Below are 15,902 nucleotides of genomic sequence, written 5' to 3'. Positions count from 1 at the left end.
ACAAGGACGCATCAGAAAGACTGCACAATACGTCTCTCTGTATCATGTCTAAAGAGCAGCCAATCACTGCGCCAGTTCATTCTGCTTCAAGCCCATTGGTTAAGCAGGTGCTGTGCCGTGTAACTCACAATGCGTATTCCGGTGTCGCTCGGCTATTGTACCGGCCCGAAAAGGTAACAGTGACCAGCCTGGGATTTTTTTTGTTGATAGTTCTGCGTGCCCGATTGGGCGTTGGCTGCCAGGTGTGTGTGGCATGTTTCAGTGAAGGGATTCTCTGAAAGACTGCGCCTATTTGTCAGACACCTGGGCAAAATGCCCCTCGAATCTCCAGGGATCACGGTAGAACACCCAACAAAATGTTCAACAGAAGCCTCAGAGAAGGTTCATAGTAGACCACCTACAGTACACTGGAGTCACATTTCGTCTTAGTAATTGTTTACTCGCCGATAAAGTTTCTCGTTAGTGTGCATTGAGAGTAATACGGGTGCTCTGTGCGACAAACAGCACAGTATTTGCGGTGTACCTGCACTCTCTCTTACACTTAGTGCATCACACACATCCAAGTAAAGTGGAGATTTATGTCACAGAGGAGGCGTGGCGAATAAATGTGTGACTCGCCTCCTGAAACACAAACACGTGTTGAATTAGTGTCCCAAAGTCGCCCATAGTTTGTGAGAGATTCCCTGTCCCGATCTTCTGGCTATAAACCACAAACTCACCATAACCCTGTGTTGGATAAGTCACCTCGACGAGAGAACAGATTCACGGCAATTTCACATATGGTTGCCGCGTCAGTCCTGTAAAATCCCGGACACTCAGTCAATGACAAAAAAAATTACACATAGTGACAGAATTGCTATGGTTTGTTTAGGTCTGTTTGATAGAGAAATTGATAGGGACGCTGGAATGAAATTCTTTTTTTCAGGACACAAAATCCAGGGTGGTTCCAGAAAAAAAACCTACATTCACACGAGCAATGACGTTTGCTGAAAACATTTCTTGATTTTAAATAAAGAATATTAATTATCTTAGTGTTTTTCCTATACTGTCCTGGTATTGCTGAGTAATGAGGAATTTACACATCGCGACAGGACTTGTATTTCCAGAAATGAGGTTGTGATGCGTTTGTTCTTTTATCTAAATACTCTTTTTCTTCCTTTAGTGTGTGGGTACCACCGCCAACTTTCATGTCCTAAAGACCGCATTTTAACTTTCATGTGGTTGACGTCACCTCAGACTGAAGCTTTTCCCTTTTTTTGAGAAGGAATACATGTCCCATTGTGTGTTTGTCTGAGTTTTTTCTCCTGATCAAGTAATCTTTACAAAGTAGAGAATTGCGTGGGATTGTGCGTCAGGACGTTGCTTGCGCCGTATTATTCTATAACAGCACAGATAATAATTATAACATTAAACGAAACGAGAATTCCCATTCTCCACTTTCACCAAACTAACATCGTACTATTGAATTCAAAAGAAATCATTTCTTTCAGACATTTAAATAAAACGCTTCAGTATTGTCTGAATTAGAAACTCATTTAACTACCGCTAAGAATTGCCTAAATCTTGCGTCTGTTCGAGTTTTTCGGTTCACCACGTCCTTCCATTACGTTTTTGTCCCTCCAGTGAACCAATTTGATAAATATTCGGTTCACCTGCCTTTAACCGTCTGGCGCTATTTAAAATCCGTACTCCGAAATTCCCAGACCACTTAGACTCCAATGCTATTCTCCATATGAGCAAATGATCCAGAGTAAATCTTTTAAAATATAACAATAAACATAGTTTGAATCATTCTTGATTCAGAATTCTGAAAACAACAACCGGTTGCACACATATCATTATGATTAAATATAAGATCTGGATTTTATTATTTTATTGTTATTGTTGTTATGGCATTTAATAAAAGTCTACATTAACATGACGTCAACTTTAATGGAAAGCGGCGTGTGTGCTCAGTCATCGCGTACGGGAAGGGCGGGCTTTAGGACCAGGTGGGCGCCAGCGACCGGGAGGCAGAGCTTGCGGACCGAGGCTCAGACAAAGGCGCTGAGGGCTGCTTTCGCTCTCCTGCAGCATCCACACCCACCCATCAAGACCGCGGCGAGCCTGGTGAGTACCGGGCAAGGCAATCACACCGGCGAGAAAGGCAGTTATTAAAGGGGGAGGAAGAAGATGTGATCAATGAGAGAATTAATGCTGCAGCGCTTTTAAACCATGTGTCATGCTGTACTGTACTTCGTGCAAAGCGATGTATGCAGGAGGCTGGCGATGAGCAGGTGGTTGGCAGTGGGCGAGCGCAATCTTAACTTAAGCAGGACGTCTGACGCTTTCCTATATATAGCAGCCTTAAGTTCCCTTGGTGCTCAGGTCCAAGTTGGTATTTGCTGTCAAACTTTTCTTTCCGAAAGCATGCATATGGTGGCATGCATGGTTTTGACAGGCGAGGTGGGCTGTGGGAGGGAGAGCGGGGCGTGATTGCGGCTTGACGACTCGCTGGTCGCCGCGTGTGGAGGAACGGGCGGCTATTGTGCGCCGCAAAGCGGACCCCTCTGCGGCAGCCTTCCGGGATGACACGGGCGAGCGGGCGGCTCTTGCGCCGGAGCGCGCTACCTCGTGGTAGATGCTGACACGGTCTTTGTCGGGCTTTATCCCTCGCGTGTTCGTTTTGCTTACTTATGCATGCCTCATGCGCGAGAAATCAGTTATGCTGAAACAATGGAAGCCCCCGCCCCCCCCACTACTACCACCACCCCCAGCCACATCACCCTCCTCCCTACCTGCCTGAGTCCTTGATTTACCTCTCCTTCTTCAGGAGCAGATGGGCTGGGGGTGCTGCTCATCTGCGAATGTAGGAGGGGGGTCTGTACCTTAGCCTCTGCGAGGAGGGGGCTCAAAACACCTCTGTCCAGCTGGGGAGATGGAAACCCCATGGTGGGTGGGGGGTTGCATTGGGGGGTGACTTTAGATAAGGGCTCTCAGTTGGGTTGGGCTGTGGGGTGGGTGTATGTTCTGTCAGCGGGTATAATTGGATCTGGTATCTAACTACTTCTATAACTCCAGCTGAAAGACCAGATCTCCGTCTCTGTGACCCAAGTCTTTATTACAGCCCACCCGTTCAGTGTCCCTTGTTCCTGTCTGTGGATTCGCTGGCTCGTGGGAGCTGGATCAGGATGAGGATTGGCTGAATTTTGCTGGCTTGGGGCCACTGAGTTGGGCTCTGGGGTGAAGATTTGAGATTAAGTGGCAAATGCCTAAGACTCCCCTGAACAGTTTTAATTGGCCAGTTTGAGCTGCCACGTATAATTCCTGGTAGCTTCACCTTCTGCTATATCCGTCGCCGTGGTGACAGTCTTCAGGGTTCCGCCCTCTGCCTCTGTCCTGCGCTTTTCACAGAGATTTTTGGGGGTTTGATGGCAGGAGTGTATTTGTGCTTGGTCTTTAGGCACCGTGGGTCTTTATCCCCTGGATCTTTGAGCGTAGCCGTACAAGGAAGTTTAATGCCTTAAACATTCATTGATTTGTCTTGTTCTCCTGAATGGAGGTTGACCGCTTTGTAAATGTCGTGTTCATAAGTATGTAAAGTCAGTGTTCTCGCAAGCGCGCAATAAAAACCAGTATTTAGTAAATAAGATAACAACTTGAGAGACCTTCAGTCTGACTTAATCGTTTGCTAACATCCTGGCTCAAGAATTCCTGTAGTCTGCGGCTTGAGTGCCATTTAAATTAATTGTAGAAGCTTTATTGAAAGGGGTGATGGGTGATACAAAGCTGTCTCCTCTTAGCCGGGGGGGGGGCGTGTGCTAATGAATTGGCCATTTATTGGAGCCTTAAATAAAGCGAGTCCCGGTCAGTGTTTAATAGGGGATAAGTAATTCTTTACTCTGTGTCACGACCGTATATAAGGTACATAGTGCTGGAGGGAGGATCGATTGCTCTGGTTTTGTGAGGATTTGCAGCCATCCAGCACAGCTTATATCGGAAATCCCAGGACGGATGTTAAAATGATGTAAATAAAGTAATAGGAAAGGAATGATCTTTTTAAATGATTTTTTTTTTAGTTCCGTTTTGGTACCACTCTGCCGCCAGTGTCTGTGGCGAGTGTTTTTAACAGATCGCATTTAATGCAGATCCTGCGTTGAGCATTACAGTCAAATGGCATTCGTCACAAGATGTCAAAAGCTCTGCGGGATCCATTCGTGCCATGTGTGTCTCGGGGTCATGTGACTCCACGCCGGGGATGCTGGGAAACCCACATGGGTTCTGGTACCATTTGCGGGTCGGCGCAATAGAGGGATTATGCGTTTGGGATTTCTTGTTCAACCGTTTGGTATGCTACACATGGGGGTATTATCTCTGTGGGGGGGGCAGGGGGAGTTACAGATTTGGTGTTTGCCCTCTGATGAATCATATGGTTATATAATGAGCTGACAGAGGTTTCCTCATGCCTGGCCCAGAAGCAGACAAACTCACAGTTTTCAGCACCACTCTCAGAAACAGTAGCTGGGAGCTAATGAGGACCCGATATCGACTATATCCTGGGCCGGCCAGGGAACTGGCTGGCGGAGGGTTATTGATCAGGAGTTGGATGGAAAACACTGTTGAGTTAGCAGGGTAGGGTTTTGCTACACAGTAAAGGTGCTCACTGGCTGCAGCTGTCAGGAGACGCTTAGGTCTAGAGAGAACCTGCTTCTGCAGACGTTTGTCTTTTCCTGGAGCATTTCGCTTTGGAGGGGAAGGCAAAGAAGTCGGAGGATTGTGCTAACAATGATCCTGACAGTCGCCAGCAAGGCTTACTGATCCTAAATCGTCTAACAGCATAGATTCTCAGGCTAACATGATCTCCAGTCACTTCAGCAGAAAGCCCGAGTCTTGCTGGAAAACTATAATTCAAATATATTCAACACCTCAACATCAACTCATTTGCCTCCTAGTTTTTGGATTTTGGGACTGCTGTCAGTATCGTAGCCCGAATTGGCAGAACAGCCAATGAAAATTCTGCATTTGATTCTGAAACCGAAGTCCGAACTGCCTGGACATACGTTGCGGCTGGAGTTGGACAACGGCTCAATTTTGTCCCCATGAGACGTAGTTCTGAAAGTGAGCAAAGGCTCGCTTTTGTTTAAAAGCAGCAGATGTTTCTTTGGGGGGGAAGTAAATAGTCGTATTTTTTGACCGCTTAACACAGTGTTTGCTGTGAATGGGGTGGGGGGGGGGGGGGGGGCACCCCTTTAGAGTCTTGAAACAAAAGCAAACAAAAGAAACACAATCTCTCCTCACTGCACTCGCCCCATCCTCACAGAAGTGGGCTATTTCTGCAGCCGGATGATAGCCAATCAAAAGCCTTTGCAGGACAAAACATGTCTTTGATTGGACTTGATATCCTTTTTTTTCCCTTGAGATTTCAAAGTGTGTTTACCGCGAATGTTTGACTTTAGACGCGATGCTGATGTATCAGAAACACCATGAAACGTGTGGCTGGCTGTCTTTCCTTTTGATTTGCAGTCAGCTTTTCTTCTCCCGCACTTTGCATTTGACCGTTGTGTTTTTAGGCTCTGTTGTTTTTTAGATATGCAAATTGAGATGCAAATTTTGTCCACCGGAACGTGTAAAATAAAAACCCCCGGGTCTCTGTTCTGCGGTTGCGCTTATCTAAAGTCCTACAGTACTCAAGGGGCCAAACGGAACTCTAATATTTACTCACTCAGAGGCTCATTGTAGCGTCATTTAACAAATGATTCCTGCATGCAGCAGGTGACTGTAGACCCAGTCTTGAGGGACATTAGGCAGCCCACTTTTTTAGCTTCCTCGAAAAATCATTTTTCTAACTCCTGTATTTTTGTCTGCGTTTAGTACAAAGTTTTAGTCCAGAACGCCCTCGACCTAGCTCGGCAAATTGAGCCCCCTCCAAAGGGTCAATTAATAGAATTGCCCCAGGGTTACTGCAAGTACAAGGGTGCAATTGAGCACTCTATGCAATGGCACACAACAATTCACAACCATTACAGAACAGAAGAGGAATAGAATAGGATCTTTATTGTCTGCAGAAATTCGTTTAGCAGTACTCCAGTCAAGTATAAACAGATGCAAAAGTGCAGACAAAATATAAATAAAACACATATAGGCATACGCACTCAACATAGGTGCAAACATATACACGTGGATTGCAAAAGATATATAAGAGAAATGTCTAAATATGAATTATGCAATATACAAAAGTAATGTTTTAAGTAGTGAAAAAACGACGCACAATCGATGCCAGTAGTGTTGGAGTTTCTGTAGTTAGGGCGCTCCGAGCTACGGGAAAAGGCTCTTAGCACTGTGGAGAATAAGCTGCTTTTCAGTCTGGTTGTGGGGGCATGAATAGAGCTACAGTACCAGTAAAAAGTTTGGATGCACCTTCCCAGACAAAGGTTTACTTGTACTATTCTCTACATTTTAGAATAATTATATAGACATCAAAACTATAAAATAGCTATTTTTGAATTATGTGCTGACCAAAAACGTATTAAACAAAAGCAAAATAATTTGCTGGAGGGCGGGGGGGGGGGGCACCTCTGTGGGTCGGGACACAGAAGGTTGTTGGTTCAAATCCCAAAGTGAACAGAATGCTGCCGCCGTTGGGTCCTTGAGCGAGGCCCTTAACCCCAATTGCTCCAAGGACTGTCTGACTGTCTCCTCTATGCCATTTTCATGAGGTGGCCTCCTGGGATGCCTTCCCAGCTCCTGAAGGAGGTCCCACATATATGCTGAGCTCTCACTGGCCGCTTTTCCTTCACTGTCTGGCCAAACTCCTCCAAAACCATCTCTACTGGGTTTAGGTCCGGTGGTCAGGTCATGTGATGCGACACGCTATTACTGTCCTTTGTATGTGGCTTGGCGTGTCCAAACTTTTGACTGGTACTGTATGTATTCACCTTAATCATCTATACGCATAAATATTTAAGATCAATGTGTCACTCACCAGGCTTACATGAAATATCACATTTACAAAGAGATATTTAAGCTCTATAGGCAAATACGTGGTTGTAGATTTATTTTCTACTTGCACAATATAATAAATGGTGTCTGTTTGAATTCACAGTGTACTTTTCTGAATCCTAATCTACTAGATGACATCATAAATAACCTGTACTTATTTTTTAACCAACTAATTTTATCTCTGAATGTACTTCAGAGGGGTGTGGTTAGATGGTCCTCAGACTGGAGGTTGTCTGGGCTGCTCCTTCAGGGTTTGGAACAGATGTTGAGTCACATTCGTGTAGGGTGTTTGGGGGTGAGGGTTCTCACTGTAGTCAATTCCGAAGAGGCACAGAAGTTACCGTGTATCCACATGTGATACTGACCATCTCCAGAAGACCCTGCGTGAAGTTTGCGTGTCTGATATGTGTCCATATGTCTTTTAATGACTCCCCCTAGTGGCCACCATCAGTGCTGGTCTGTTGTTCAGGGAGTATCTTAGAGGTGTAGGACACCTTGTGTGCTTCTGCTGTATATAAATATTTTCTGCTCAGAGTGGCTGCCTCCTGCTTTAAGTACTACAGCCGACCAATGAGGATGGTTTTAATAATAGCCGTACAAAGCAAGACAAAAGTTTCTCAAGGGTACCGCTAATGTAGGGCAGTCGCAAAGCAGGGGACAATCCGCCCCCGGTCCTGGCGAAATCCCCGAGCTTACGTCTCCAATACAAAGTGACCTACTGGAAGTTAGCTGATTCTTTGTTACTGTGTTCTGTTAGCAAATAGGCTGCTTTTAGGCAGATTCATTAATGAAAACTCAACGTTCGAGCCTCCCGTGGAGGTTTTGGGGCTTTTGTGTGTCGGATGGCCTTACGTCACAGTAAACGACTTTTTCTTTTTTTAGATTCTTCATGGTCATTGCTATTTCTTTATTTATTTGGCAGTCACTTTTATCCAAAACGATGTACGACTAAAATCAGGGATAGACAGCACCTGGAGTGATTGGGGGTTATGGGTCTTGCCCTTGTCGACTCTAGGATTTGAGCCTACGACCTTCTGAACGCAGGAGCAGGGATACCCTTTGAGGCACAGCCCGCCCTTTCTTGTGTGTTTAATCACATGGGTGACGCAAAGAGCTCCCTTGATGTTGTCATTGCGTCGGCAAGTTGAGTTTGAGCGTAATGTCCATTTTGTGTACCAGGTTTGTATTTCGACAAAAGAAATGGCCGCCTGAAGCTCCTTGTAAGGAAGTTCCCCCTTTCTCTCCCGCAGGTTTTCCAATCCCTCCAGAACTCACCAGCACTACTCTTCCTCACCACCATCAGGACCCCTCCTGGACCACGGTCACCATGGAGCTGGACTTCGGCCACTTCGACGAGCGGGACAAGGCCTCCCGTACCCCACGGGGGAGCCGCATGAACGGGCTGCCCAGCCCCACGCACAGTGCTCACTGCAGCTTCTACAGGACACGCACGCTGCAGGCGCTCACCAACGAGAAGAAGGCCAAGAAGGTGCGCTTCTACCGCAACGGCGACCGCTACTTCAAGGGCATCGTGTACGCGGTGGCCACCGACCGCTTCCGCACCTTCGACGCGCTGCTCGCCGACCTGACTCGCTCCCTCTCCGACCACATCAACCTGCCGCAGGGGGTGCGCTTCATCTTCACCATCGATGGCTCCCGCAAGATCATGTCCATGGACGAGCTGGAGGAAGGTGGGCAGGGTGGGGTTCGAATTGCGTCAGAGGCCTTCAGGGGGCCTCCTGATGGACGGTCTGATCATGATGCAAAAGTGCAACAAGTTTGCCATAATGTAAGACAGGGCTCTCCAACATTTATTTAGGTAAACCAGTCAAAAGTTTGGAGACACCTAAGCATAGAAAGGTTTATTTGTATTATTCTCTCCATTGTAGAATAATTATATACATATAAACTATAAAATACACTTACCAAAACAGAAGTAGCAAACAAAAAATATATAAATTTGCTGGGGTGGGGGGCAGCTCTGTGGGTTGGGAGTCAGTAGGTTGCTGTTTCAAATCCCTGTGTCGGCATTGAGCCCTTGTGCAGACTGTCAACCCTAATTGCTCCAGGAACTGGCTGACCTTACTTTTTCATGTTTGCCAGTTTCATGATGTGGCCTCCTGGGATGCTTTCCCAGCTCTCCTGAAGGAGGTCCCACATATATGCTGAGCACTCATTGGCCGCATTTCCTGGTCCCACATATATGCTGAGCACCCATTGGTCGCATTTCCTGGTTGCACATATATGCTGGCCATTCACTGGCCGCATTTCCTGGTCCCACATATATGCTGAGCACCCATTGGTTGCATTTCCTGGTTGCACATGTATGCTGAGCACACATTGACCGCATTTACTGTGTCACATACGCACCAAGGAAGCAGGACCAGGGAGAGGAGAAATCGGAGAATGAGGGATTTATTGTACGAAACAACAAGACAAGGCACACGGACAGACATTAGACTTCGGACTTCAATGACTTGACTTGGGAAAACATACCTAATGCAAACTTAAATAAATAAGACTAATGACAGCAACAAGAAACATCTGGTAAACATGGGGATTCCACATGAGGTTAACAAGGGCGTGGCACACGGGAGGATCGGACGAGAGGGGAATGACACTGAGCACTCATTGGCTGCTTTTCCTCTACTTTTTGGTGAAACTCCTGACAACCATCTCTACTTAGGTCAGGTAACCATGTCCTTTGTAGGCGGCTTGGAGTGTTCGTACTTTGGACTTGTACTGTAGATGTTGACCAGGGGGAGAATGTCAATGGTAAAAATTTGTCGAATGGGGCGGGGGTATATATGAGTGGTGATCCTCCCACAATTTGCCTGGGGGGGGGGGCGGCTCCCTGTCGCGTCGTGATGAACGGAATGTCGGCCTGCATTTCTGAACTTCCTGCAGAGGTATTTAAGGCCAGCCAATCATGGGTTTGCTAGTGCTGCTTACTCCGTGCTCAAAGCCAAGCACACCAAGTCACCCCGAGGGTGGGCGGGGGGCTCGTTAGGCTTCACAGGGTCTTGAATGTAAGCAGGTCTCTTTTCTTTAAGCGGCTGGCCGCCGACATGCCCTAGTGAGGAGGATTTGAGTGAGGGAGCTGCCCAACACCGCCTGAGTGTAAACAGCCAGCGGGTCGCTCTACCTGACCACAGGGAAGCCTCTCATTCCTTGATATTCTCACACCTCGCTCGTCTTCTGCACTTCTCTCTTACATTATTCTCTGCAGCCCATCTACCCAGCCTCCTACATCCATGTTTTTATTCTCAGCTGATGATATAAAGATGGTCTCTTTGTTTGAGAACACTGCTGCCCCAGTTATCTCTGTTCCAGTATTGTTCTACTGAAAACTGCCTATGGCTTCACCCTTTACTCTATAGGCTGAAAACAGTGATTAAATCCACGTTTAAGATTTTACACTACACAGTGTTGTTTTTTTTTGGTGGAAAAATTAGTAGGTAAACAGTCACCTTGGGGGGTGGGTAGTGGTTCAGTCTCTGTACCTGTGATCACAAGATTCAAGCCCCAGCCACAGTCCATGGGTCCCTGGCCCCCAGCTCTTGGGGTGACCCCCGTCTATTTATTTATTGATTGGTTTATCTGTTTGTTTGTTTGTTTGTCTGGATTGTATCAGAATTTGTGGGTGAGGCCAACAAGTATTTGATATATGACTGTATTGATAGTACTGATTCCTCATTCAAGATAAGTTTGAACATTATAGAATTATGTTTTATATTATTATTCAGTGACGGCAAGTTGATCACCATGTGTCGACACTATACAGACCTTGTTCTTCTAAAAGGTTCTTCCTTCTGACTCTGCCTTTAGGGTTTACATTGGCACCAGCGAAGGATAGTGCTGCTAAAAATAGTTTATGTTCTCTATAATTCCCTTGATTGCCTGCGGGATTCTGTCAGAGAAGCTCTGTATCTGGACGCTCTTGATGGTCTGGCAGTGCTTGGCAGGTGGGGTCCTCGTTAGGTATTTGAAGGCCAAACAGCAGCATCTCAGACGAGGCATCTTATCAGACCTGGGGCCTCCGAAGGCCCTTAGCTTGCAGACAAGCTCAAGTGCTGTAAATGCAGCCAAAATAGAATCTCACTGGGAATTCGTAATAGAACTCCCGGATTTTCCGTGCGGGTCTGTCGTGCGCTCCCACCTTTTTGCCGTCTACGGCGTGTGAGCGTTGACTTGCAGAGCGATGCCGGGCTGCTATCTGAGCCTCCTGGCTGCGTTCAGGCCAAGCCAGCTGTTCAGCTGCTACATTTCTGCCACCCAGCGACCGGAGATAATCTGGCGTGGGCCCAGAACGAGCACTGGATGGGTTTAGAAAGCACAGCTGGCGGCGAAGTCGGCACCCAGTCCCTTAATCGGCTGCGGGAACAGCAACGCGTGATCTGGCTGCCTCCGGCATCTCGATGGGACGGCTTCTCTGGTATCGGATGTCACCCCATGCTGTGTAAACAACCCCTCAACCCCACTCACTATGTCTGCGGGATACAGGTGGTGTCATTCGAGTTGATGCCCTCCTTTGGGGCTCTTGTCCTATTTTATGGTGCTTTGATATCCTATAGGGTGCCTTTGGGTACCTGGCCATATGCGAAGAGAGGACTGTGCAGAACCTGGCAACTTCCCGACCCGGCCCGGGGCAGCTGGTCCTGGTGCCGCCGGTCTCATGCATCATCCCGTCCAATCTCTGGATCGCCGCCCTGGTGGTCACTGCTCAATCCGGCTCCATCAACATGCTTCAGGCGTGACATATATATGTTGAATGTTCTGGAGAATCCCAGTGCCTTTGTGCCTAAGGCGCCGAGGCAGAGGGGATGATTTCTTTCATGATGGTGTGATTAGCCCAGGATAATGAAAAGGTGACAATTCCCTTGATGATCTGGCACCGACCCGCCCCACTGCTGGTCTTGCTGGTGTGACTTTAATAAAATTTTATTTGATGGATGACAAGAATGATGCATGTACTCTTTCGCCCCTCAGATAATACTGAAAGGTCCAAGTCCTTAACCCCCTGCCCCGCTGATACCATCTTTCATCAGTTGCTCTGGTTTTGAGGTATTGTATCATACGTCCAGCTGTTGGGAATGAGGGAGGGAGGCATGGTTGAACAAAAATTGATAAGAAAGGAGTATTAAGAGAGGGATAAGATCAGAGACAAGAATAGGACAGCAGAAAGGATGAAAAAACTCACTTGTGTGGAGACCGGGATGCAGTGAGATGACTGGATTATCCCCAGCCTGGTTGCTGTCCCTTCAGAGACAAAGTGCCCCCCCCCCCAATTGGGATGGCACTTTGATACCTCTCTGCAAGCGTCTAATTCAATTCTTCCTCATGACTTGTTTGACCCCCCTGCCCATGTTTGCTCAGCCTCCCCACTATACCATCTGTCCCCACCACTGGTGTTTTTTCAATTACCCACAGCACCCGCCTTGAACCTCGTGCCCATCACCCCCCGCCCCCCCCCCCCCCCCCCCTCGCCCCACCTCACCCTATCAGATCTTCATTTGCTCTGGTGCATGAAAACACAAGAACGGATTAGTGTGGGTCAACAGCCCTTTTCGGAAGAATTGCAAAGACGGCCGCTCCGGGGTGAAGGGGGTGGATGAGATAATCGTTGTCCCTGCTTCGCGACATTTACGCGATGCTGTTCTATATTTCAGCACCAAGGGGGGGTCTTAGCGACTAAGAAAAGGCTGTGCGGAAGGGTCACAGTGTGAGAATTGTAGGGTTTAACAACCTCACTGATCAACCTCTTCTCTGTGATTAATTAACTCAGTACTCCTTTAGAACGCCTTGCTATGCCATTGTCGTGGCAGGCCAAGGGCGGAGTTGATTAATACTCCTGTGTTATTCTGCCTCTGACACCTCGGGTCACTGGAAGCTGGAAATTGATGGAAGGAGTGCGGGGGGGGCGGTGAGGGAGAATCAGGGGGATTGGAGGACAAACGGAACATAGCTTCCATAGATACTTCCTGCAGCTGTTCGGAAAGCCTGTGGTGTAGATCTATCAGTGAGGCCCAGCAATCATGCAGGTCCAATTCAGTCATTTAGAGCTAAGTCACTCGGGGCACAGTCATGATTTCTTATGGCCGTATGGCCTTTTTATGCTATCTCAGGGCTCCCAAATCCAGCAGATTGCCCAGGCAAATACCCACAGATGCTTTAAAATGGATAGAATGTGTGGGAAACCCTTCACTCTGATGAATGTGAGCATGTTGACATCCAGGGTTAGGCATTTCAGGTCCAGAAGCTATAAATCCAGACCAACTAGCTGAGTACTCTATGACTGTGACTTTTATGCTCAACTGGTTGGCGGAAACAAAATCTTGGTCTGGATTTGTAGCTTGTGGACCTGAAATACCCAACACTCTTGAGATCATGTTATGTAGCTGAACCTGGGGTTTCCCCCAAGGGGAGGAGCTAAAGGGGGCATTGTCCTGTCGCTACGGGTCAGTCCTCTTACTTTCACACTCTTTGGGTTGCGTATTAGAAGTGAATGAGGTCTCTGAACATTATGCTTTCAGGAGACGTCCGTCAGCCATTCGTGATGCGTTTTACTTGCGTGTCTTCAGCCCCAAATCATGTGCTTTCTCAGTCTGCTCTTCTTCATCTCCTGTGTGGAGCTCGATCCACTCTTGGACTTGCGTGCAATTCCCACCCGTCTCTGTTTGTGTGAGAACAGCATCTTGCAGTCATTTTGTATTGAGGAAACATGCCTGATATAAACCTCCAGGAATATTTCACATCTCTGGGAGGTGTTAGGGAAAACAAATGTAGCGTTTGTACATTGTAAGGAGGAAAGGTGTTCCATTCAGATATCTGAAATATGGTTTGTGATGTTAGGCAAAGCACACACATGTCACCTTTTCTCCTGTAGCTCTGTGAGGAACATCCTACCTGAGTGATGGTTCAGAGATGCAGCTGGGAGCTCCATCGCAATTCTCCACCCATGATGCACTGGCATTCAAGGCACCTCAGTCACACTCTTCAAGCTCTTCAAAACACATTGTCTTAGCTTGCTCCGCATAAATTGTCTTTCTTGCCGGTAACAGATTTTTTTGTCTAATGATACGATGATGAATATGTTCTCAGGACTGTTTGATTAACATTTTCGAGTTCATTTGGTATGTTGTTTATTCCTGATGATTGGCACTGTCTTGAACTTATTTTACTTTGCATCAGGGCCAAACTCACACACCATGCTAAGTCCCCCACATGCAAAAAAAAAACGCCTGGTCTTCAGTGGACAGAGATAAGTAGAGTTGTTGTCTTAAGGATTATCTCCGGTAAAACAACCTGTTTGTGCCTGTTCCTCTTGAGATGCTACAGTTAGTTGGCTTTTATTGAGCTGGTGATGGTTAAAAATAACACTCTGCCATGTGTCAGTTGGAGCATTTAAGGTAGTTGCTGCAGGTCTCTGGAGGGGCCCTGCTGAGGTACCCTTGGGCAGGTATCTGACCTGAATTGCTCCAGTAAAATATCGGGCTGCATCGCATGGCTGTAAATGAGAGCAGTTAAGCGGCTGAATGTAAATGTCAATATAAGTCAGGTTCTCTGTAATACCGGCTTAGTAGGTCAGCATGGGCGAGGAGACCTCGTGTAATGAACATGGAAAGACCAACCAGGGGTTGTCAGCGCAGGCAGACATACGTGGCTGAATCTCTACAGCTTGGTGTCCTAATTAGTGACTGCTAATGAGGTTCCCAACTTTCCATTGTGTCGTCCAGGTATAAAGGACATGTCCATTAAAGGGGACACAGTGTTCGCTGAGCTCGGCGACCCAAACCCCACCTGGGAAGGAGCTGGAGAGCTGGGGCTTATTATGTGTGTGTGTGTGTGTGTGTGTGTGTGTGTGTGTGTGTGTGTGTGTGTTAGGTGTGATACCCTTCAGAATTCTTGTTAGCTTGGATTGGTATATTTTTTGCACATTACTGCTCCTTGCACCAAGCCTACAGGAACTCCACCAGTCTCTACAAAATGTGGTCAGTGGATAGGGGATGATCCTGGTGTATTGGTGTGCAGATGTGGAAGGTTCACATCCAGAAAGTAAAAATGCCGATTTTGGTTCAACAAACTAGTTGAGTATAAAGAGTCATAGACACTTTGTCTAATGACTGCATCACTGAACCAGTACTCAACTGGTTGGTTGAAGCAAAATCTTGGTCTGGATTTTCACTTTCTGGACTTGGTATTTCCACCTCTGCTGGTGTACAGACTGATGTGCCAGGACTTGTCAGGTAATAATCTTTTTTCTACTGATCCCCCTTTGGAGAACCTGGCTGAAACCACAACAGACCTCATCTGGTTATGGAGGATGAGAATTCTTGGTATTTTCAGGACCACGGTAGTTTTTGGTATTTTTGCCTGTGTTCTATATTGCAACTTCTGCTGTTTCGATTCGTAGGTGAGAGCTACGTCTGTGCCTCCGAGAACTACTACAAGAAGGTGGACTACACCAAGAACGTCAATCCCAACTGGTCCGTCAACGTCAAGGCCTCAGCCAGCCAGAAGAACCTGCAATCGATGACCAGCTCCAAGAGCAACAGCGACTTCAAGGAGAGCAAGGAATTTGTGCGGCCCAAGCTGGTGACGGTGATGCGTAGCGGCGTGAAGCCGCGCAAGGCCGTGCGCGTGCTGCTTAACAAGAAGACGGCGCACTCCTTCGAGCAGGTGCTCAACGACATCACCGAGGCCATTAAGCTGGAGAGTGGCGTCGTCAAGAGGATCTACACTCTGGACGGCAAGCAGGTAGAGTAGGAACTCAATCTGTCCTGAGTTGACTCACACTAAGTCAGTGTTTCTCAAACCAGTCCGGCGGGGAACCCCAGACGGTCCACGTTTTTGTGAGTTGGGAGAGATCAAAAACGTGGACTGCCTGGAGATCCCTGCGGACTGGTCTGAGAAACACTGATCTA

At 47.2% G+C, this 15,902-nt stretch overlaps 1 protein-coding gene across 1 annotated transcript in view; it reads left to right on the top strand.

The window, feature by feature from the left end:
- The first annotated feature begins 2,013 nt into the window (after positions 1-2,013).
- LOC125721907 (neuronal migration protein doublecortin-like) overlaps positions 2,014-15,902 on the top strand; it is a 38,146-nt gene continuing 24,257 nt past the window's right edge. The window contains 3 exon segments of the mRNA XM_048998122.1: positions 2,014-2,109; positions 8,229-8,669; positions 15,392-15,735. Of these exon segments, the coding sequence (XP_048854079.1) occupies positions 8,306-8,669; positions 15,392-15,735 (708 nt within the window). The 5' untranslated portion in view covers positions 2,014-2,109; positions 8,229-8,305.

The sequence above is a fragment of the Brienomyrus brachyistius genome, unplaced genomic scaffold, assembly GCF_023856365.1.
Source record: "Brienomyrus brachyistius isolate T26 unplaced genomic scaffold, BBRACH_0.4 scaffold35, whole genome shotgun sequence".
NCBI classification, from domain to species: domain Eukaryota; kingdom Metazoa; phylum Chordata; class Actinopteri; order Osteoglossiformes; family Mormyridae; genus Brienomyrus; species Brienomyrus brachyistius.
The sequence above is the reverse complement of the archived record's forward strand: the minus strand, read 5'-3'. Positions and strand labels throughout refer to the sequence as shown.